The sequence below is a fragment of the Orbicella faveolata genome, unplaced genomic scaffold, assembly GCF_042242905.1.
Source record: "Orbicella faveolata isolate gen_17 unplaced genomic scaffold, um_ofav_v1 contig_13, whole genome shotgun sequence".
Taxonomy (NCBI): domain Eukaryota; kingdom Metazoa; phylum Cnidaria; class Anthozoa; order Scleractinia; family Merulinidae; genus Orbicella; species Orbicella faveolata.
Window position 1 is genome coordinate 1684231 of NW_028301540.1, and position 22930 is coordinate 1707160.

The window sequence follows — 22930 nt, forward strand, 5'->3', positions numbered from 1 at the left end:
GAAGTACATCAAAACATGAGAGCAAGATAACCTGATGATCTGAATTCCTTGGTTTTGTAACTCCATCTTTTTCTGAACAGCTGAAACTTGGTCCTCAGGGGGCTAAATAACAAAGAAAACGAAGTAAAACACATTGAGAATCCAATGAAGGCGATATTCGAAAATGGCTGCTGAAGCTTTCTTACGGAAAATAACTTCAATCATTTCTCAGAAGTAAAAGTGGTAAAAAAATACTTTTTCTCAAAAATGACGTGAAAGCACGTTTGCAAGACAATTCTTACAAAAAACTGTCTGCTTATTTTCTACAGTAAAATATGGCAAAATCAAGACACCTTGCGAGATTATAGTCAAGCATTCTAAGCTGTCTTACTCACTGACGGGTTAAAGCAGCTCAGTCACGGTATTTTGAGTTATTTTGGCCCCGTGCAAAATTACCTTTAAATTAAAGGAAACCTGAAAATAATAGTCCACTAAGATAGAAAAACACCAAAGGGATAATTATAAACCATAACGGGACACGGATGGTTAAGGATGGAGAAGACTGACACGGATTACAAACGACAAACTCGAAAAATCTAGGCTAAACTTTTCATGTTGCGCAAACCGTGGCCCAGCTCCTTTAACTTTAAGTTTTAATTTCTTAAACCTAAAACGCCTCCCTGGACAAGCAAAAACCAAGCTTTACCTGTGGAATGCTGAATGTGCTGTTCACTAGTTTCAAGGAATGCGCCTCTAAAGTTTGTCTCAAAGGTTTGGAGTTGTCCTGACTAAGAATATACTGAAAAAGAAAAAAAATTATAACTAGAACGTTTTCCGTTGCAACTATACAACAACCTTTATTTGTAGTATTAGTTGCATTTTATAGAAAGACAAAAGGAAATATTAAATCAGAGTATTGGCTGGCTGAAATAACCATAGGGGGTAGTGGAGCCAGGCAGCCAATTAAGGTATTACATAAATAGATAAACTGAAATAAAGGTCGGTTGACTAAGTTTACATGCAGTGTAGCTTAGGACATAAAACGCAAAACACCTACACAGCACTCAAACGGCCAGCATCAGATCCGCTGACTCAACTTAGCGTCTTTATTGTGTACTATTTACAGTCTTTAAGTTAGTATTATAAATATAAAAAGAGAAATATCTGCTACAAATGGTTATGGAAAAGAATATAAAGACATGTGCATGGTAACCAGAGTAGTCATGAGCTTTCGCGCTGGTTACCACAATGTTAAGCTAAACGTGGTAGAACAAAAGTACAATACAAAAAACATACACTGCTAAAAATACATCACAGAAAAATATACATACATTACATAGCTACAAGTGACTATTATTAATTCAATAATAGTCACTTGTAGCTATGTAATGATTTAATATATTTTAAGTATTTAAGAGGTGCTGCTTATACTGATTCTTAAGAATTATATCGCAGGTTTCTTAGGCTAAAAGGAACTGATTCCCAAATTTTTGATGTAGAAACCCGAAGACACATGTGAATTAATAATATTAGATCAATTAAAAATAAAACAAGTGTTTCCCTCACCATAAGCAGACGGTTCATTTGAGATCCTGCAAGTTGCAGTAGGAAATAATCCACTGTCTGAGTGGGATAACAAATCAGGAACTTCAACAGTGGCGCTCTTAAGGGACTTCCAATCTGAAACAAATTGACTGCTGTTACTACGGTTTTGCATTTTCGCTTCCCATCACGGGAGATCAATTTTTATGCCATAGAGGAACGTTTTGTTCCCTGTACTTGTTTTGTGGATTCTGTAACTACATGTATAATTTCAACCACGCAGATGCCATATTTGTTTCATGACCACCCCCTATCGCTAGTCTTTTGAGAGCCACGTAAATTATTAGATGACAAATGAGGCGATTGTAAAAACTGTCGACTACAGCCCTCTAATATGAGGGAATGTACGACAGAGGAAACTGAGAATTGTGATAGTACGACAAGGAGGTTGGGCTGGAAAAAGTGGTACTGGAAACTAAACCTTTCCAATCGAAACCAATTGTTAGAGTCTCTCTCTTAAATTAAGCAAAGCCTTGCCAACTCTAATTTCATTTTGCTGTCACTTCTCAAGGTTACAGTCATCCAACTTTCCTTGGTCACTCCTTTTAACCATAGTGTCTGCCTTTACTCCAGAAGTTTAAATGACAGTGTTTGAATAATACACGTGTTTTATCTTTCACTACTCACCTCCATCAGAAGAGCTTTTTCTGCCTTGAGCACCAAAGTCACAAGAGGCTCAATCAGTTTTGAAGAGGCCGCAGGAATCAAGTTAAACATGTTGATGATGGATGCGCAGATTTTTAGCTCCTGAGCAAACTGGTAAAGTACAGAAAACATTGTTAAACAAGACACGAGGGCTCTTTTAACCATTGAAAGTAGTCCCTGATAAAGACAGCAACTGCATGGCAAGTTTCAGTGAGCTGACACAAGTTACAAAATGCGGCTCGATTCTTGCATACCAGCCAACTGGTACTTTATCGACCCCTTTTTCCCAGAAGCTTTTTTTATAATGTTTAATCTTAAGTCACTTACATCCTCAGGGGTGTGGTTGGTTTTGCCCGCAGCCTGCTGTGTCTGAGTGGTGCCAGCTGTGACAACATCCATCCACTTCTTCAAGTGAGCCTAACACGGACATAAAGACATGAACTATAATTCAAACTCTACCCCGAGTGCATGATCTAAACAACAACGAGCTTCCAGTGAGGAAAATAGGAATGATATGACTGCTGCACTAGATAGATACATGTAGATAGATAGTTTAGTGAAGCTTTAAAATCACAGCTATTGATCTAAAGAAGAATTAAATAAACTTTACAAATGAAGTTATACAATAAAACTTTGTTAAAATGCGATTCATAAAAAACACCAAATCAAATCGTTTATATACAATTGCTGTAGAAAAAGCTATTCTTTAGTCTGTTCGTTTTGCAAATAGGAATGATATCTCCGATTATTTCTCATATTTATCTGTTTGCTGTTTTGTGTTTTTGTTCTCCCTTCTCCCCCTCTCGTCTCCTTGAAACCATACTTGTCTCTTCCCTACCCTGTTAAAATATTCCTTCTATGTTGTAAACCATATTCCTGTACATTCCTGTGTCAATGACAACTTACCAGGAGCTGTTCACAAAGCTTTTCATTAAAACTGCCAGGGAAGAGTTCCATTAGATGAGACAACCTCTGCAAAAGAAATGAATCAGTAAAAACATTTTATACACATGCATGGAAATAAATTTACGTGGACAATAAATACAGTGTTGTATTGTCATGACTGACCTGGATAAGCTGCAAGTTGAGACTTCTGTAGTCTCCTAACTTGAGTAACAATGGTCTGATACTCATGTGAACTTGTTCCATATCAACTTGAGTTCCTGCCATGAACTGATCAGGGAAACAAGAGTTAAAGATTGAAGTTGCTACTCATTAGAACATACACAAAGGCTCAAGAGCTAACTTACTTTTTAATGTTATGTGTTACCCTCTTTAAATAAAGTTGTTACTTACTTACTTACTAAGAGCCTAAAGAAATATCGAAATGTTGGGTGAGTTGGCCAGTTGGTTGGTTAGTTGGTTAGTTGGGAAGTGTATGACGACTGGTGTGATTGACTAGCTAGTTTGGCTGTTGATATAACAGACTTCTGACTGACTGACTGACTGACTGACTGAATTAAAGATGGACAGACAAACAGACCAACTCACGGATGCTCTCACAGACTTATGGACTGACAGGCTGACTTACTAACTGACTGACTGACTGACTCCCTGACTAACTGACTGACTGACTGACTGACTGACTGACTGACTGACTGACTGACTGACTCACTGACATACTGACGTGCTCACTGACTGACTGAACGACTGACTGACCAACTGAACGACTGACTGACTGATGTTTAAACTGATAAAATGGTCGCAAAAAAAATCAAACACACACTCAAAGATTAATGGATAACATTTGACACCACCAGGAATGTTAGCTGGGTACCTTTTTCATACATTCTTTAGCAGCTTCCTGTATCTCTGTAGTAGGAGAATTCAATGCCTGTAAAGAAAAATTAACAGCAAAAATAATTATATTTTTACAAGATAAAAAGTCACAGAAAGGTTAGGCATGTGTAAGTTTTTATGAAAAGTTTTATTTACCTTGTACAGAACAGTAAAGATCTTGTCCTTCACTTGAACAATGTAGTGGCATGCAGTCAGGGCATCTAGAAAAAAATATTGAAATATTATAACTGAAAATACATCAATTTGGTCTGAAATTGATTAGTTCGGCCATGATTTCCTGGGATCAAAATGCTACGGACCAATAAAGTAGATTGGTTAAAATGGATATTGACCATGGTTTGGCACTTTCACAACAAAAGAAACAGCATTAATTTTAAAAAAAAGGACCACATAAGATTTTATGTAAACAAATAGGATAGCACTGTCAGTAAACAGAAGATCGCTTCATCGTGAAACCATGCAATATTAACAAAAAAGGTTGATGTCATATAAATATGCACAATTTCATGACACAAAAAAATTAATTCAGAGGGCCAATAACTAAAATCAATCAATCAGATCATTCTATTGCCAGTCCAATATTTCCAACTAATGCATGGACACTTACTAAGTGCACTTTTGCGGAGAGGTGTTAAAGACTGCACAGTTTTGTAGCAGGGTAGTTTAAGAAGCTGTGAGTCATCTGCTTCACACAGAGATAGGAGCTGAAATCAAACAAATTCAACATGTAATTACAAATAAAGCAACTCTTTTCACAAATGTTTCTCCCCTCCTTTCAATCTTTTCTTGCCACGTCATATTTATTTTTTCATTTGAAATTGGTCACAGGAATCATGAACAGGCCTCAACTGTCAGACATTTTTTGCACCACATCTTTACTGAAATTTGATTATTTTGATTATTTTGTTAAATATTTCCTACAGAGCTTCAGTAAAGTAGCATATTAAGATTATTGGTGTACCTCATGAAAGAAAACTTTGTGTTCAACAACTGTCAGATCCATAGTAAATAAACGAGGACTCAGAGTTGTACAGAAAGTGTTACCATCCTAAAAACAAAAAAAAAAATGTGACAACAATACACAAAATATGTTTTAAAAATGATCAATATTAATGATAACATGTCTACTTCAGTCTGTAAGACTGAATTCTCAGCCACTAGACAATAAGAAAATTACAAAAATTCATACCATTAACGCAATCTGTGTATTCACTGGTTGGTGACGAAGTAGATGTTTCTGAAGAGAAAAATAACTTTTACAACCAAGTTCAATCAGAATGCCTTAAGTTAGTTAAAACTTGAGCGTTTAATAACTGCTTATTAAACAAGAGTGAGGCAAAGTTGAAGTTTGAGATTTTTCCGTTAAGACTGAACGTTTGAGGTTAATATGTTGTCTATTATATGGCTTTTTGCTTTGTTTTTGCAACCCTGTAATCAGCCAGTGCGCATTACAAGAGAATAATACCATACACTTAGCCAGTCAGAGAGCACATTATATCAGCTACAAGAACAAGCCATATAATAAATGAAATTACCTAATCATTAAATAAACCAAAAATATCAATTCTTATTTTTATTAACTATGTAGCACATACCTTGGGTGGAATCATGTCCTCCAGAATCTACAAAAGATCACGTCAAATAATAACGTTAGAAAATTAATAACAATAAATGTTTGATCACTGATTACATGGTTTACATCAGATTATGGAGACGGTGTCCAGGGTCCAATTCCTGGACTTGTTGATGATGGTTGGAGCCTTGTTTTGAGTGTTTCATACACGTACATGTACTTTGTTCACCACCTCTACTCTCTCGGATTCAGTTTTATACAGTCATAAAAGAAACGCATGACACTGGAGCAGCAATTGCTTTAATTTAGTGTGTTACAGTAACTATAGAACCTTTCAGAGATACCCAATGCATTCATGCAGGTCAATCTTCCCCTTTTGTGCCCCCATTTTTATCAACTATTCTAAACAAATCAAAAACTTCACAATGACTAAGACTTTTTTGGCCTAAAAAAATGAATAGTATTTCAACTTACTGCTTTGTGGGGAAGCATGATGCTGTGAACTGATGAGTTGTAAATCTTGGCAAGTACAGATACAGAACATTGGGCCTGTGAATTAAACGTTCTGTCTCATAAGGACTGCTGCAGACATACAGTAACTGCATGATCATATGAAACAGACTTAGTTGCTGACAACTTATTCGATATGTTCTAGAACAAAGTGTCTTGGTTCAATCATGCATTCAACAAAGTTTGTGATGAATGTCAACTGTCAATTCACACAAATTATAAAGTCAACATTTTTTCTAACCAAGTAAACTGATCACAATAAAAAGATGTCCAGACTACATTGCAATATGTTGGCATTTTATAAATATTGGTCTCTAAAACCGAACCTCCTCACAAGGAACACCACAATCTGTATTTAGTTAGGTGATTCTGTGCTTATAAGCTATATTTGAACCTGTTGTCTGATGGTTTGGTTCGGTGAAACAATTTCCCTGACAAGATGTTGCGTGATGGTCGGCAGCACCTTTTCCCTTACTGACGCTATATTTGGTTCCTGAAATCAAGATAGAAAAAGTGTTAAACACTGACAGCAGACGTTTATAGCCGTCATGGCAGTGATGTTTATGTACCTCATCAGCTTGCGGCTCGTTACACTGCTTAAGAAGAGACTCTAATGTCTGTTTTGCACTGTCCACTGTTCCAGCTGACACCTACAGAAATGAAAGACACTGCAATAAGTAAATGATCCGCAACACTGGTTGCTGAATTCACATTCACATCATGCAGTGTACAATTCTTGCCTTGCATATATCCCTGGTCAATGTAATCATGAAAGCTAATGTAACATCATAAAATTTTCCTGTCTCATTTTGACATTTTAACTTTTGACCAATACAGATATGTTGTCAAACTGGAAACTTCAAACTTAAACTGGGTAGCAGAGTTGGCTCAGTGGTGAGAGCCTTCACTTCACACCAATGTAGCCCAGGTTAAATTGTGGATGGCTGCTGTATGTGGGTTGAGCTTGTTGTTGGTTCTCGCCTTGCTCCAAGGGTTTTTCTCCAGGTACTCCGGTTTTCCTCCCTCCACGAAAACAAACATTTCCAAATTCCAATTCGTCTAGGATAGAGGAGCCACATGAAAACCAGCTGAGGCTGACGTGGTTTCCTCTACAAATATTATTTGTTTGTTTACTGTTTATCAAAATGAGTTGGAATCAAACATACACTGGGGAATCATTCTCATTCTCAACAACATGAATCAGGACAAAACTGTACTTCATAATTATCACACAGAATACTGTAATGGCATTGTAGTGTAAAAGAAGATCTCATGTGCATTCAGCATGTATTTTTAACTCACTTCATTTGTAAGATCCATCATGACAAAGCACAGTGCATTGATGAAACTGAGTTGATGTTCAATAACCCACTGAAGTGGCATCCTCTTCATCAAGAAGTTGATGGCAGTGCACCTGAAAAAAAAAATTAAATATTAAATAAAAAATGAACTGATATGACAGGAAACCATTGCTGCAATAACTTTATTTTACAAATAGCTCTAGTCTATACAAAAACTAGCAAAATGCGGAGAATTTAACAACAATTTTAGGAGAATTCGTGGCAGATTGTAGCTTACCCTCCATTCTTGGCAAACCAAGCTCTCTCATAGCAACATCCACATAGTTTTTCAGACAAGTATTCAAACAAAGGCAAACGGGCAGCCTACAAGGTAGCAACAACGATTATTAAACAATTAAAAACAGCTACACACCCCATACACATACTTGAACTGCAATTTTCCACAGAGAAGCACACAGTGGTCACAGTGGTCTTAAAACATTTCAAAGTAAGGGCTGAGAATCAATACTTACTTACTTACAGCCGAATGCCTGTTTATTGTGTTAATGGAATGTACCTGCAATCACTTTTTTCCAATTGAAAATTAAAAGTACTTTTTTAAACACTGCCCAAGTTACCCCAAGTCCTCATTAACCAAAAACCCAAGTTTTCCAAGATTGTTTTCAGTAATCTATGATGTAGTTACCTTGTATGCATCTCCAGTTATTGCAGTTGCAGTCTCAATCATTACAGCGACAGCTAGTTCCCCAACTTTGTAAAACTCTTTATCCTCCATAGCCATCACTGCTGCTATGGCATCTACCATGGCATGAATGTCTATTCCTCTGCGATTCCTGGATGGTCCAAAAGAAATTATAAATAAATATATACAGTCGAACCTCCACTAACGGCCACCTCCCCACAACGGCCATTTTTTTCGTCCCTGCAGACGGTCCATACATTCACTATTATAATTCTGACCTTTCTATAGTGGCCACCCGTCCACAATGGCTAGTTAATCAATGACTGACGAACAGTGTTGGCCAAACCTAATGTTATATTGCAAAAGGTCACGAAACTTTGATCTGTACTACACGTCATTAGTCTCTGTTTGGTTTCTGTTTTATTAATACATGTATATTTTGATTGTGTTAGGTATTTCTACGCTACAGTCAACATTTTTAAATATAAAAATGTTGCACGCCCCCTCCCCAAAACGGGTGTCATATTACACCCCTATCTCCCCATAACAGCCACCTCTCTATAATGGCCTCTTTCATCTGTTTTACAGTAATGTAGTTTTAGTTCTTTATACATAAATAAAGTTTGCATATTTTTTCCCTCCTCAAACAACATTTCACTTTCAAATTATTATCATTTTTACCTTGTTTGTGGCTTGATTGGACAAGGACCTGCTTGCTGAGCGACGCCCACAATTGTGTAATGACGCACAATTTGTGAAACAAATGGAACTGCATCTGACTTCAACTCTTTAATAGTACCAGACACTGGACAGTGGAAAAAAATGCAAGCCATGCAGCATAAAACAGGGCATAGTTTTTATTTTAATCTTTCTAATTGTAAAATCCGGCAAATATTTGGCTTAGTTTAGTCTGTAAAGCAAAGTTCACTCTAACTTTAGCTTTCCAATGATTGTTCTTCCATAATCTTCACAGCTTCACAGCGATGGCAAGAGCCAAGAGAAGAAATGAATAACAGGAAGAGCTTAACCTTTAACTTAACCTTTTATAGTAATACTTTTGGTTCCATCATTGTTAAAACAAGAGCTAAACCTGTCATATACAATTTCAAGCACATATTTACACAACATTTAGTTTGCATGTAGTAAATATTATTTGCTCTGCTATAGATACAGAAGTCATGTTACTTGCTCTTGATCTTTTTTGGGTTGTTGCAAACCTTATTTATTTCATGCATTATACCCAGTGATATGCTTACACAATGCACCAGTGATGGCTTGTTCAAACACTTTTTTAGAAGGCTCATCAGCACATGGTGGAACAGCTGTCTTGTTTACAATCAGAGGATTTCCTGTTCTAAAGCTGAGAAAAGAGGTCAACAGAAGCACGGGTCAAAATTCATCTTGAAGGCTTAAATCTATAATTTTTTTTTTTTTAAATCTATAATTAACAAGTAAATAAATCTAAAATTAATGAGTAAATACCTTTTGTGTGTCAGAACTTGTTGAAATATTGGCTCAGTGTCTTCCAGTGACATCATGGCAATTAGAAAAGACTACAAGAAAATTGATATTCACAAAATCAAACTGTGACTAAAGCATTAAAAACGATTGAAATATCATAAAACTCATTCTCTTCAAAGGTACATGTAAATCCAACATATTTCATCATAACACCATTCCCATGTTACCTGTACTACCAGCCAAGCCTGTTTTCTGTAAAACACAGTGTGGTCAATTTGCATTGGAGACTGCTGAGGGAGTACTGCCATATTGGGTGGGAGTGTCTTGAGCACAGTTAGTGCTCTCTCAATCACCTGTAACAGGCAACAGCAGCATATGAATAACCATTAAATCATGCTTATCAGTTGAAGTTAAATCTCCTTAATGAAGAATGAATGTTTGATTTACTTACAGCTGTCACAGGAAGCGAAACAGGATTGGTGTTTTCTGGGTAAAATATTGACAGACATGGTCCCTGTGTTTCTGCATTGTTGTATTTTAACTGAAAGAAAGAAAGGCATTTTTTATAAAACAAAAACAAAAAAAAAGAAGGCAGAAAATTTGAAAAGATGGTTGTCTATAGAACAACACTGAATTCAAAAATTGATTACCTTACAATAACTTTAATTTCTAAGCAATCAGAGTCCCCAGAGGTAGGAATATTAAAAATATGTGTTCTGTAAACACCACCAGTCCCTCTCAAAAAGTTTGCAAACCAATGTGTGTTAACAAAAATATAAATACAACTGGTTTATGAGTCAAGCTCTCACACAAACTAACCTTCTGTGGTTCTTTTAGCATTCTCCTATTGCCACCACCAAACTTGCCCAAGACCCTGAATGCAACATGGGCAATACTATCATGTGGATTGCGAAGAGTTTTCCAAAGTGCCTAGAAATGCCATAAACATAGAAAATACAATGTAATCAGCCAGTGTAGTTACACACAATGTCTGAACCTTGAGACCTGATTTCTACAAAAATTATAGCATCTTTCAAACAACAAGACAGGAAATCACAATATACAAGTTTGTTGACATACTTGAAACAGTTCTGCCCTGACCGGCTGAATGTGATCGTATAAGAAATCTGGCTGAAGGTTATCAACACACAGCTCCAATGTTCTTAAGCCCTGATGGTATGATAAACACATCACACATTGATTGCTAGCCACTGATAAAAATGTGTGCTAATGATAGACCTCAGAAAAGGTAAAGTAATTGACAAAACTCCATAGCAATCACAACATGAGGTTGTCGATAATGTTTGCATCAGGTAAAAAAGTTAACCACAGCATCAGAGTAAACATTCGAGGAGGTACGTCATGGATGGTGCATCTTGAAAACCAACAACAACAACTTGAAACTACTTCTTTGATCCTTTTCTTCCTTACAAAATGACTATTGTGAGTTTCCTTCACTTTGGATGTAATTTTACACATCACTAAAAATTACTCATCCAAGAAATTGTGACATAACTCCTTCAATCCTAGTTCAGCTGAAAAATTGGTGGATTCATTGATTAAACTACTCCACAATTAAAATAATATTAAATTCCAGCACACCCATCCCTTACAAGTTGCTACTTTTAGTCCCTCATTGTGAAATTGTGTTTGTAACGTACACAAGGTAATTAGTATTAAAGTCCTTCATATTTACCTGACTGACAAGTGTCTGGGATCCATTCAAAGCAGATACCAGAGGATCCATCAACATGGGTAAATATGGCAACAAAGAGCTGACACAGCAAGAAAACACGGTATTAGAAACTTGAAGGCTCAGTCTACTCCACAAAAATCTGTCACTCACTCAGCACAAGATAAAACAAACCGCTGCTCACATGCCAGTCAAACAACACTTTCAACCCTTTTTGTTTTTGTTTTTGTTTTTTTTAATATTCTCCAATATTCTCTACCAAATTGAAGGTTACGAAACATGTAGTGTCAGGTATTATCGACGAGGTTTTATGGCTCTAATTAACGCCATGGGCATGCCTACAACAGGATATCTCCTCACAGCCTTTTCACTCAGTAGGTACTAGGTAGTAATAAGTACTCCACGTGGTAGGAAGCTATTATACTGTACCTCAGTCTGACAGGTACAGTGAGGCACAGCTCCACAAACAGGTCTTTCATATATTGACGATGGATTCCACTTTGAAGATTGTTGAGACCTAAAGGAAACATTAAACTACACCATTAACAAAACTCCAGGGTTTCAGACAGACAGTAGTGACACTATCCACGTACATGTGTAATTTCAACGCTTACTGGTTAGTGCAACACATTCCTGGCCTCAGCGATTCAAATTTCCCATAATTATGGTTAGGGTGAAAACTGATAACTAACCTTGGAGCAGATTTGGTAACAGGGGCAAAAACTCTTGATACAACAAATCGTGACTTCCTGCATAGCAAATGAACAATGCACATGTTTATTTTTTTACAATTTAAACAACGTTTTGATATATGTTGACAAAAGAGAATAAAGACAAAAAAATAGACAAAAAAGATCAATAGTTTACATGTAATTAAAAGATTTCAAGAGACAAGATGTGAACTGTGCATGCATTATATACTGTAAGTATCACCACCTCTATTGTTTGACAAAAGCTTTGATGCTCAGCAGTTGGTCTACGTTAATTTAATCAACTGAAATTTCAGGATACTGTAACTGAGAATTGCATCTAACCAGTGAGCAATGTCTACTCTCTGAACTGATTTATTTGACAGTGATTGCAGGGTTTACCTCCTCCTATGGATCTGAAAAGTGCTCTCAGCAGTAAGAAGTAATTGTATGGCTCCTTAGAGGTGCACGCAAGCTCCATGGAACGATTCACAATCTCATGCAAATGGGGCTGAAAAGAAGCACAATGATTTATGGAGTGTCTCTTACTAAAAAACAGTATAATTGCAATTAATGAGTTGGTGCTGTTTTTGATTCCCTATCTAACAGTCCTATGACTACTACTGACAGCAACCAGAGTTTATACTGTACTAGTTTGCTTAATAATCTCTTTTGCTTCTCTTTTCCTATCATCCTGGTTCACATTTTAATTAGTATTTACAGAACTTTAATTTCAACTCACCTTCAACATCTGTTCATTTTCGGAGGCAAAGAGAGAAACTGAACCAAACACAAGCTTGAACAACTTTAAATATAGGTTGGAACGCTCCATGTTGGCTGAAAAAAGCAAAAGGAAAACATTATTTTCCTTTTAATTTTAATCTATTGCCTGAAATGTGTAGTACTTAGCATTAATCTTTATGGCCACATTGGTGAAAAGATCCATCTCCTTTTCACCTAGGCATGAGAAACTAAGATGACACATTAATTATTTGAAAAAAAAAAAAAGACTAAAAGCACTTTCTTGACTAGTTTAGCCTCTAAAAAATAATAACGTACTTCCCATCTCATCCAGTCTGTCCAGTAGAAATCGGACAAGGATTGTAGCAAATGTAGCTGATGTGTTTGGGTTGGCCAGAAATGAGTTTGGGATAATCTGACAAGGGAAATAAAACAATCACAGATATCACTGCAAGTTCAATGAGGAAGACGTAATCTTCAGGGTGTTCTTAGTAATAAACACTCCATCATTATTTCATTGCTTAGAAACAGTATGTGTGCTGTCCTCACCTGTAGAGCATAGTTTGTGTGAATCCTTTCCACCAGATACTGAAACAATAATCAAAAATTGATTCATCCATATACTTTAAATAGAGCACTAACAAGCAAGCAACAAATGAATGAAACAAAATAATGTCACAGTAAGGTAAATACCTTTATACTCGCTGTAAAGACCTCTTTGAAGGTTGACGTGTTCATCATTGTAAACTAAATATGTTCAAAACACAGGAAAGCTATTAATTTCATAACCAAGATACAACTATGGCCAGATCCTTTACAGGAGCTCAGTCACGGTGTTTTGTCTTTTTTTTTTGGCCACGTACAAAATCTCCTTTAAATGGGAAGAAACCTGAAAATAATAGTTTACTGAGATAGAAAAACATCAAAGAGATAATAATAAACCATAAAGGAACAAGGATGGTCAAGGACAGCGAAGATTGACACGGATCGCAAACGACGAATTTGAAAAATTTAGGCTAAACTTTTCAAAATGTGCAAACTGTGACTGAACTCCTTTAACCATTTTGATTTCATATCTCAGGGTCATGCAAGTATCAAAATACTCACAACTCCAGCAAAGTGCTCTAAGATTTCCTTTTCTTCTTTCATTCGTACTTGCTGAGAACTGCAAAAACCAATACAACAAGAAATATCAATACAGAACTGCCACCTGAGTAAGCTAACAATATTCTTACTTTATAGGAACAGCAACAAAAGCAGGAAAAAAATGAAAAACAAAAAGCCTGATTCCTTGTTAAAAGCAAGACCTAACTTGTTTAAAGGGTTTGACTACCCTCATTTTAAGTAACCTACAATCATGTAGTTAGCAACTTGTCATGGCTAACTTTTATAACCCCAAAGTGGTATCAATAATCAGGATAACAGCAAACAGGTACAAAATGGCATAAGCTGAGTAAGTTTACATGGACTGAGGGAAACTACAGACTTGCATATTTGCAATCAATCTCCTGTCGCGCAGCTTCAAAGTCACAACTACATGTGTATTTGAACATACCTTGGAGGCCTGAGATAATACTGTCCAGTATTAGGGCTGACAGACACTTGATAGATGTCCAGGGCCTGCAAGGCTGAAGTTAAGAGTTCACATCAACAAGGAAGTGCAGTCAATAAATCTGACTGAATGTAAACACATGTAACAGCAGTTAATGTTTCCTATTACTTCTATCAATAAATACTTATTTGTCAATGAATATTTTTGTACCCAAAGACATCCCAGAAAGGACACAACAGGGATTTTATTAAGAGGCCAGGTACCAGGCAAATTGACCGGCTGTGAGGATGATTTTGCCTGCCTGGTTTAAAAATCTACAGGAAAGTTTTTCTTATAATGAAGTTCAGTTGCCTGCCTCTGAAAACCAGTTGGAATGCACTCCTGCTTTACTTAATGAAACCTCTGACAAGTTCTCCTATATTTTACCCATAGTTAAGGCTAAATCAGAACTTTTAAGGATTTCACTGAAAACAGTCAGGAACAATTCAGACAACTGATTGCTTACCATATTTCAAGAGCCTTGTAAACAAATGCGTCTCCCATGGAAGGAACGTCTTGTTAGCTTGAGCAGAGGCAGGAGCATTGATATCCCCAGCAGCTGAGAAAAACAAAAAACACAACCAACATCACTACTGTGATCCAACAAAGCACAACACCTGTATAATGTGCCCTGCTATTAACAGCAATGCTGCTCAAATCAGATACAAGTACCATCTTCAAAAAGGTCATGATATGATACAGTGTTTATGACCTTCAATGTATTCTGTATGTTTCGGACTGTATTTACATGTAATACCAGCCTGTTACAGCCTCTGTCCCTATGCAGTCAGAGTAGTCCCTAAGTCAGAGTTCAAAAATGGCCATGTTACTGTTGTTTATAGCCTTCTAAAAACAATTCAGCATATTTTCACTTTGAATGGTTGTGATCCTAGTCTAAAGCCATCTCTGACACGGTCCTGTTTGCATCTGATTTAACTTGTAATCAACAGAGTGTGAATAACTTACTTCCTGATACTTTACATGATCCAGCACCCCATGTGATGGTCTTGACACCACACACGAGTGTTTTTACCATGCTGCGGCAATCAGGTACAGAGAACGTTGTTGTGGGGCTGGGACCTACTAAACAATACAAGCAGACACGAGGGCCTTTAGAAAAGATTCATTATGTAAAATATATCATTTTTATGACAACACATATAAGGAGGTTGTACATGTAAAGTTACCAGCTATTCAAAGTTTGTTTTCACAGCAAATACAGAAATAAAAAATACCTGGTAAAGAAGTTGATGATTTCTAAGGAAAAATAAAAATTATAATTAATTAGTTACCTAAGAATAATAAATGAGAATTTTAATCTTTCATGAAGTAGGGAGAAGACAAAAGGAATCTGACCATGCTTAACAGATTAAAAATAGTTACTGTTAGTGCATCATTCTCAAAAAAAAGAAATGCATTTTGATTTTCCTGATGGTGGTCACCTAGACCACCCATCTACAGTGTAGTTTAGCTCTTCAGTTATTTTTGGTGACTAGCTACTGTGTGTATTGTTAATTTATATATTAAGTTATATATTTTTGAAAACAGCAGTGTACATAAACATTTTCTTCTCTTGCCTAGGCCAAATATTGTGGCTCTATGCTCTCAGATGGTATGTTACAATTAGTGACTTTGTGTTCATGCTTTATCTGGTTAAACAAACTCTCCCCTTCTGCTTGAATCTGGAAATCCAAAATGAAATCCACATCTTCTGCATTATCAGTAATTGTTGAAAAAAAAAAATTTTTCATAACCCTTTTTCACGCAGCCAAACCTCTGCTAATGGGCGCCTCCTGAAGACAAGCACCCCCCATAACTATAGACACTAAGTCATAGTCCCACATACAAGAACAACATTACTAACCATTCATAAACTGAAACTTCTTCAGAGTGGACACATTTCTGGTGTCAGGGAGGGCTCTGTCAGTTTGACTTAAATATTTCCCTGTTAGAAAATCAGAAACTGGTTATTTACCTTTGTTGTGTCTTGGTCCTGCTTCTCGGAAGACTGCGTCTCTCCAGTGGAAGTAGAACTTGATGCAGTGGATGTTGAAGGGGCACTAGACAACGAGCTGCGATCAACAGCTGTAGTGGACGTGGTCGTCACAGATGACATGGATGAACTAGAAGAGGATTGTTGAGATGATTGTTGCTGTGCTTGAACCTCACTCATCTGTGGGCTGTGAGATTTGGAATGTAAATGACAAGATCAAGATCAAAATACATGTACTCCAATTTTGTATCAAATTTTAATCATTTGTAACAGTGCATGTACAATACAGCTTAAAGGTAATCTACAGTAAAAACAAACATGCAGAACACAACATGAAAAGGGTACAAGAACGGGAACAGAACATATACAATTGGATGTGGAATGAATACAGAAGAGGCACAGAACATATACAGAAAAGAAACAAAATGGACACAGAATGGGGTACACATGTAGGTGATTGAAAACAAGGGAAAGCATTTCTGAGAATGCTTATTACAGATCATGTTCTTGAGAAGCCCACATAGATGTGCTTGGAATTTCCACATACATCTATGCAAGTGCAACAAGATTGAGATGTTGTTTCATCACATAATTTTATTTCAGTTAAACTCAGAGACAGAAATTACAAACATCCATCTTATCTTTGTGGTCATTCATCTTTCTCAAAGTGTGCAGTCATTAAACGTTAGTTCATCCATGTTAATTAGTTTATTATTTAAGTTTATTAGTTAGTTTATTATTTAAGCTAAATAACACACTGTACCATCTGTTGAAGATAGCTGGAACATGATGTTTAGCTATTGACTGGAATTTCCTCACAAACACCTCAAGCATCCTCATGAGAATTTCACGTCCCTGAAAAGTTACATCACGAGAAATAGTGATCAACAATAAACACAGCATCACTTTGGAAGACAAGGAGAAAAGCAATTTATTAGTCAAATATTACTAGGCCCATCAGGCTGGCGCTTATCTCTGCTTTCTGTAGCATGAAGTGACTAGGAATATTTCTACGCCCCTCCCTGGATGGGATGCTGGTCCATCGCAGGGTTACCCCGAGCATTAAATTTGCCAGTACCCAATTTAACACCTGGGTGGAGAGAGGCACTGTGAGAGTAAAGTGTCTTGCTCAAGAACACAATGCAATGTCCCCAGCCAGGGCTCAACCCGGACCACTCAATCCGGAGACAAGTGCACTAACCATGACGCCACCGTGCCTCCACCAGATATCACTAAGAAAGGATTAAATGCAGCACACTTACAGTTCCCTGCTCCTCACTATTCTGTCGGATGCACTCAACAAGGTTTAAAAGAAGCTAAAAGGGAAAAAAAATAAGATAAAAAATGAAGCAACTGTAAGCAACTACTTACTATCAAGACAGTAAGAAATATACAGGCCTATTTCTCCATAAAATTTTTTGTTGTGTTGACAAAGAAAAAATGTTTTGTCACACAATCACTCAATGTGCACAGGACCTCTAATTTATAACTGTCACACAATTACCAAATTGTGATACACAATAAGGTAGCCAAGGGCAATCTGCACTTACCTTGCATGACATTGTTTGTATGCTGACTGGAAGTGAGTCATCATGTACGTTCTTGGAGAACATGTGCACTGCTAATGACAGGTGTGGAAGAGGAAGGTGTCTGCGCACATGGTGAACCAGATCAGCCAGAGTACTGTAAGCCAGGGGACGCAAGGACTCTTTTGTAGTCCAGCCCTTGCCAATCAGGACTTCCTCATCAAACAACTGGTCAATGTGAGGAACAAATCCTGTGCAATAAATTGAATGTCTATGTTGCAGTTAAAAATGTTCAGTAGGTAATTTTTTTTTAACTAGGTAAATTTATTATTTAACTAGGTATTTTTTTTTTTAACCAGGTAATTTTTCTCTTGCTCTGTTTCAGTCAACTAACTAAAAAGGGTTTTAATTTATGGAGTGTGGTTAAAAATAGGGGCCTGGTATTTTTAGGGGGCTCTAAAAAGAAAAGAAAAATAAAAAAAGGAGGAGAAAAATCTCATTTCCTACTCTTCTCTTCATCTCTCCCTGCTCCCACCTACTTCTTCTTCTCTTTCACTATCTCCCTATTCTACGCCTACCTCTTCTTATTTTCCTATCTAATTATTAATTTCAAAGGAAGAAGGAAATTACAAGTACCTACCGTGTGTTGAACCCAAGACCTTCAGATTACATGTCCATCTCGATCTCCACTAGACTACACAGCTCAAGTTGAAAAAATTTCTTTTTTTTCTCCTAATTATTGCTTTTTTGGGTCCCAGACTCACCTCGGTCCAAATATCCAGGTAAAAAAATTTGTTTTAAAATTACCTAGTTAAAAAAATATTACCTAGGTAAAAATCAAATTTACCTGAAGAAAAAAATTACCTACAACATCTACGTTATAGTTAAACATAGTGTCAAGAATAAAAATAGCCCAGAAAGTATCTTCTTTGGTTTTCAGCTGACTTGTTCCCAGTTGTTCCAAATGGTTGAAGATCAGCTTGCACAGAGAGTCATGTCTGATATAGTCTGGGGCCTCTGGATTATGCAGTCAAGCTAGTGGATTTTGTCCAAGAAACTTCACTTGCCTGTCGGGCAAGTGAACTTTCTTGGGGCAATTTTGCATTGTTTATTTATTTTTTTACAACTTTAATTACAAAATGTAATTTTGGTGGGCGACTAAGAATGACAGTCAGGCTGGTACATCATAAAACTGTTACAGCTTGCCCAACAGCCAAGCCTGAAGATTCTGCACCCTACAGATGCACCTGGCAAGTAGGAGAAGAAACTCTCACATCCTTGCTAACAATCCACACGTGTGTGACTCCTAAGACAGAACTGGGATGGGTCAGAGTTTTAAACTCCAAAAGACATGATATGTGAATGGGGAAATCTACTCACTGTTTCTAAGATCTGTGGCCAGAATGTGTCTTGCAGCAATGAGCAATTCTTTTCTGAGATGAGCAACTTCTTGTGGACAGTACCGCAGCAGACCCAACATTCCACCAACCATGTTCTGTGAGTATGTGTTGACCATGTCTTGGTAGATCCTGATGATGTATGCTAAGAAAGAAAGTGTTTTGATTTGTGCAGCCACAAAATCAACATACACCTCTTTGTTGAAAGTTGGAGATTTTCTAAAAGGTAAAATCCGATTGCATCAGCTCAGTCTAGATACATTTAGTTGTATCAATACAATGTATCTCAGTCACAATTCAATAATAAAAATCAGGAAATTTAATTTTAGTCACGAGCATGTGATGCTAAAATTATGGGAGTTTAACAGCTTATATCATATCAATGGTGACTTTGATACCAATATTGTACCATCAAATCACATGTACAGTACAATGTATAAGGTACATTTATTGCAACTCCCAATCTGAGCTTTTCAGTCACAAAATTAACTACAATATAATATAAAAACATACAAAACACAGAAAAGCTAAATAATGTACCAGTCGGAGAGCTATATAGAAATTAAAATTAATTTTTTTTTAAATTTTTGCCAGGCATGCATAGTTTTTCAACGTAGAAGCACATCCACTAGATGGTGCCTGAAAATGTTCACATCCCCTGCTACTTTCAAGCCATTGGAAAGATCATTTCACAATTTGCATCCGTGGTTGGAAAATGAACATTGCCCAAAGGACAAACAACAGGGATATTCAGGGTCTCAAAAGAACTCAAAAGGGCTGGAGCGTGTTACCAGCTACCTTAAAACAAGCCTATTTTCAATGAATTGTTACCTTGCTGCCAGAGAAGGTTGCAAAATAATGGTGTTCATAATCAAAGGAATAAAATCTGCTACTACACTGTGGACATTCTGTTTGTATAACTGTAAAAACAAAACAAAGCACTAGATCAATGCAAAACACAATTAAAACAAAGGTTGGCAAACTACATGTAGGTACGTAATATCAAGTTATTGGAATAAAGTTGCATGATTGTACATTCTTTTAGAAACAAAAAACACTGTTTTACCTGATACATAAGCACAACAATGATTGGTAACTCAGCCAAGACTTTCAGTGAGTTCACAGCCTTAGGAATTGTTGTCTGAAAAAAAAGAAATGTTCATCAAGTGAAATTCTACGTTCTTCTACTTTATATTTATTTTGATCATAATATTAAGAAGACTTTCACAATACAAACCTGTTGACCACTCTTACCACCCCCCACATCTCCTGTGTTGAGGGGGGAGGTAGTGGATGCAGCACCACTGCTTATTCCAGGGGTAGTGGTCGTTGGAGTGGTAGTGGCATTGCTTTCAGGTGGTAAGAACCCAGTAGCAGATATTGGCACTACATCAAAGAATTGTTTCTGAGACAAGAGAAGAAAAAAATGGAAGTGTCAGTATCTTTTCTCATTATTAGTAAAGGAAAATGTTGGCCTAAAAAGTCAAACTACTGTAATACTGTAACTGCTGTCAATGTGGTTGATACATGTGCATTAATTACTACTCAAAAGTAAGTTACATGTACCAACCTCTCACAAGTTTCAAGACGGCAATCTTGCATTGAGAGAATTTCAGAGACATGACTCTTGAATTGAGACGAGATAGTTGTCTTGCAAGAAGCTTTAAAAGCTGTAAGTACTACGAAACTGGTTGAGCTTCACTCAAGATTTTGATAATGTGTTGTAAAGCAAACCGGCAACAAAAAATACTTTGAACATTGATGCTGCAAAACTTCTTATCAAAGATTACTCTGAACATTTCAACTGTACATTGCATGTATCTGAATCGTACCACATTTGTTGGTAGGTCTTTATAAATTGTCTTCACAAACTGCAAAAAGTGCTGAATCTGAAATATTTGTAAAACAACAAAAATGGCATTGAATTATTCAATCATACAGTATGTTGTTAACAATGTCCCTTCTATTCCAAATTACAAAGTGAACATTGTCATCATCATATTTGTCATCATTAATGTGAGTTAACAAAAGTTTGTCATCTGTCCTACCATGAAAATCTCATCAAATTCAACCCTTTACACAGTGTCACCCTGCAGCAATGCTCTTATCCACAGTTTAATAACAATTTTCTTAATTCTAATCATTTAATTAACTCTCTACAGCACATATACCTACAGGATTGAAAATGCATGCATTAGTGAGAAATTCATTTTAAAAATCATAATTTGTTACTTTAGAATTACTACTTGCCTCAGATTGTAAAGGGGGTCGAAACTGCTTGTGAAGCTCAATGATGATCCGTAAACACACTAACACATTCTCTTCATTTTCAATCTGTGCAAGTTAAATATCATAATGATAATTTAATAACTTAGTTAATTATTATAACAATTTCTTTAAAAATGAAAGAAGTTACATGTAAATTTGGAAAAGAAATGAACAGATATCTGTTACCTACTGGTATGAAGTACAAACACTTACTCACCTCAAGTAGATGAAACATCAAAGAAAGTATGGACTACAAAATAAAGAAATTTGAAAACTCTGTTAGATACATGTCTACAGGTATACTTAAATCAGAACTAATACAATGTATGTGTCTGACTTTTTTTATTCCTCTGTAAACATTAACTATTTTGAATTGTACATAAAGTACAAGTGTACAGCGCTAAACAAAATCAGCAAGTATCTTGTCCAAACCAGTACAAGTATCTCATACAATTCCATGGGTTCATCTGTAGCAATTGCGACTGCATTTGTATCCTATATGTAATATGTAATATTTTAGCAGTAAAATGCACCTGGAAATGAGGCCTCAGATGTTCATTGGTTGGAATACGATGCAGAATCTCAAGCAAGAGTTTTCTGAGTTGCTGTCAAAAGAAAGGAAATCAGAGTATAATAAACATACTAGACCAAATGATACACACACAGGGTTCTCATTAAGTGCTGGTTGCCAGCTAAAAAAACAGCTACGCTACTTCAATTTTTGAGCCACCTACTGTTTGTGAAATAATTGGAAAACAGTTTTTTGTTTTTTTAAATGTGGCTGAACTTTGATTATCTTTGTCTCAGGCCAGTCAAGGCTGTAGCTAAATAGGGGGCATGGGATCAGAGTGTGGTATACATTTTCAATTACACTAGCACTGTAGAATAAAAATTAATATTCATGGTGTTTCATGACCTTTTCCAAAAATTGATTTTTTTTTTTAAAGGAAACATCTCCAAGAGAATGCATTAAATATCATTTCAGAGCCTCCCAATTTCAAAATTCTGGGGAAGCATGCCCCCAGACTTAGAGGTTTGTCCCTTTGCCATTCAAATTGGTGTCAGGCGTCTACTTCATGAAACTAGCCATTCACTTCCTAAATTAATGAGAACCCTGCACACATGCCATGAAAGTACAGAATAGTTGATCATTTTCTTTCTTGTCATCAGCTCTCTGCTCAATAATCTATTGCCATTGTAAGGAGAATTAATGTTCACTTGGTTGATCTTGGGAATTAAAGAGTTTAGGTTCTGTAATTTGTGAAAAATCAAACACTTTATTGGAGATTATATTTCCTTGCACTAAAGTCAAATATATTTACCTGTGCTGGAACTTCAGTAACAAACTGTGGTTCTCCTACATTTTTTTGATATAAAAGAATGTAGAATCAAAATAAGGATTTCATACTAACAAGTTATTAAGACCACTTTTCTTGCACCAAGAATTATAAAACACTTGTGATTATTATTAACCAAACA

At 36.4% G+C, this 22930-nt stretch overlaps 1 protein-coding gene across 4 annotated transcripts in view; it reads right to left on the reverse strand.

The window, feature by feature from the left end:
• LOC110047822 (transformation/transcription domain-associated protein-like) overlaps window positions 1–22930 on the reverse strand; it is a 54618-nt gene that overhangs the window by 29447 nt on the left and 2241 nt on the right. For 3 of the 4 annotated variants that reach the window (XM_089284001.1, XM_089283999.1, XM_089283998.1), the window contains exons 5-56: window positions 22774–22808; window positions 21985–22056; window positions 21669–21701; window positions 21434–21517; window positions 21016–21072; window positions 20421–20588; window positions 20250–20324; window positions 20015–20103; window positions 19167–19402; window positions 17811–18037; window positions 17523–17576; window positions 17024–17115; window positions 16243–16447; window positions 15503–15524; window positions 15234–15350; window positions 14734–14826; window positions 14232–14304; window positions 13784–13841; window positions 13370–13423; window positions 13226–13264; window positions 12995–13091; window positions 12678–12772; window positions 12338–12446; window positions 11939–11995; window positions 11676–11763; window positions 11250–11328; window positions 10634–10723; window positions 10373–10483; window positions 10005–10094; window positions 9781–9906; window positions 9575–9645; window positions 9349–9452; window positions 8774–8897; window positions 8096–8243; window positions 7688–7773; window positions 7412–7523; window positions 6679–6759; window positions 6504–6602; window positions 6074–6148; window positions 5622–5648; window positions 5216–5263; window positions 4988–5074; window positions 4634–4730; window positions 4162–4226; window positions 4004–4060; window positions 3295–3399; window positions 3133–3198; window positions 2554–2643; window positions 2209–2337; window positions 1546–1659; window positions 686–778; window positions 32–102 (exon numbers count right to left, since the gene is read on the reverse strand). In XM_089284001.1, the coding sequence (XP_089140127.1) occupies window positions 32–102; window positions 686–778; window positions 1546–1659; window positions 2209–2337; window positions 2554–2643; window positions 3133–3198; window positions 3295–3399; window positions 4004–4060; window positions 4162–4226; window positions 4634–4730; window positions 4988–5074; window positions 5216–5263; window positions 5622–5648; window positions 6074–6148; window positions 6504–6602; window positions 6679–6759; window positions 7412–7523; window positions 7688–7773; window positions 8096–8243; window positions 8774–8897; window positions 9349–9452; window positions 9575–9645; window positions 9781–9906; window positions 10005–10094; window positions 10373–10483; window positions 10634–10723; window positions 11250–11328; window positions 11676–11763; window positions 11939–11995; window positions 12338–12446; window positions 12678–12772; window positions 12995–13091; window positions 13226–13264; window positions 13370–13423; window positions 13784–13841; window positions 14232–14304; window positions 14734–14826; window positions 15234–15350; window positions 15503–15524; window positions 16243–16447; window positions 17024–17115; window positions 17523–17576; window positions 17811–18037; window positions 19167–19402; window positions 20015–20103; window positions 20250–20324; window positions 20421–20588; window positions 21016–21072; window positions 21434–21517; window positions 21669–21701; window positions 21985–22056; window positions 22774–22808 (4774 nt within the window). The remainder of the gene's footprint in view (window positions 1–31; window positions 103–685; window positions 779–1545; window positions 1660–2208; window positions 2338–2553; window positions 2644–3132; window positions 3199–3294; window positions 3400–4003; window positions 4061–4161; window positions 4227–4633; window positions 4731–4987; window positions 5075–5215; window positions 5264–5621; window positions 5649–6073; window positions 6149–6503; window positions 6603–6678; window positions 6760–7411; window positions 7524–7687; window positions 7774–8095; window positions 8244–8773; window positions 8898–9348; window positions 9453–9574; window positions 9646–9780; window positions 9907–10004; window positions 10095–10372; window positions 10484–10633; window positions 10724–11249; window positions 11329–11675; window positions 11764–11938; window positions 11996–12337; window positions 12447–12677; window positions 12773–12994; window positions 13092–13225; window positions 13265–13369; window positions 13424–13783; window positions 13842–14231; window positions 14305–14733; window positions 14827–15233; window positions 15351–15502; window positions 15525–16242; window positions 16448–17023; window positions 17116–17522; window positions 17577–17810; window positions 18038–19166; window positions 19403–20014; window positions 20104–20249; window positions 20325–20420; window positions 20589–21015; window positions 21073–21433; window positions 21518–21668; window positions 21702–21984; window positions 22057–22773; window positions 22809–22930) is intronic. The other variant, XM_089284000.1, reaches the window with a different exon arrangement.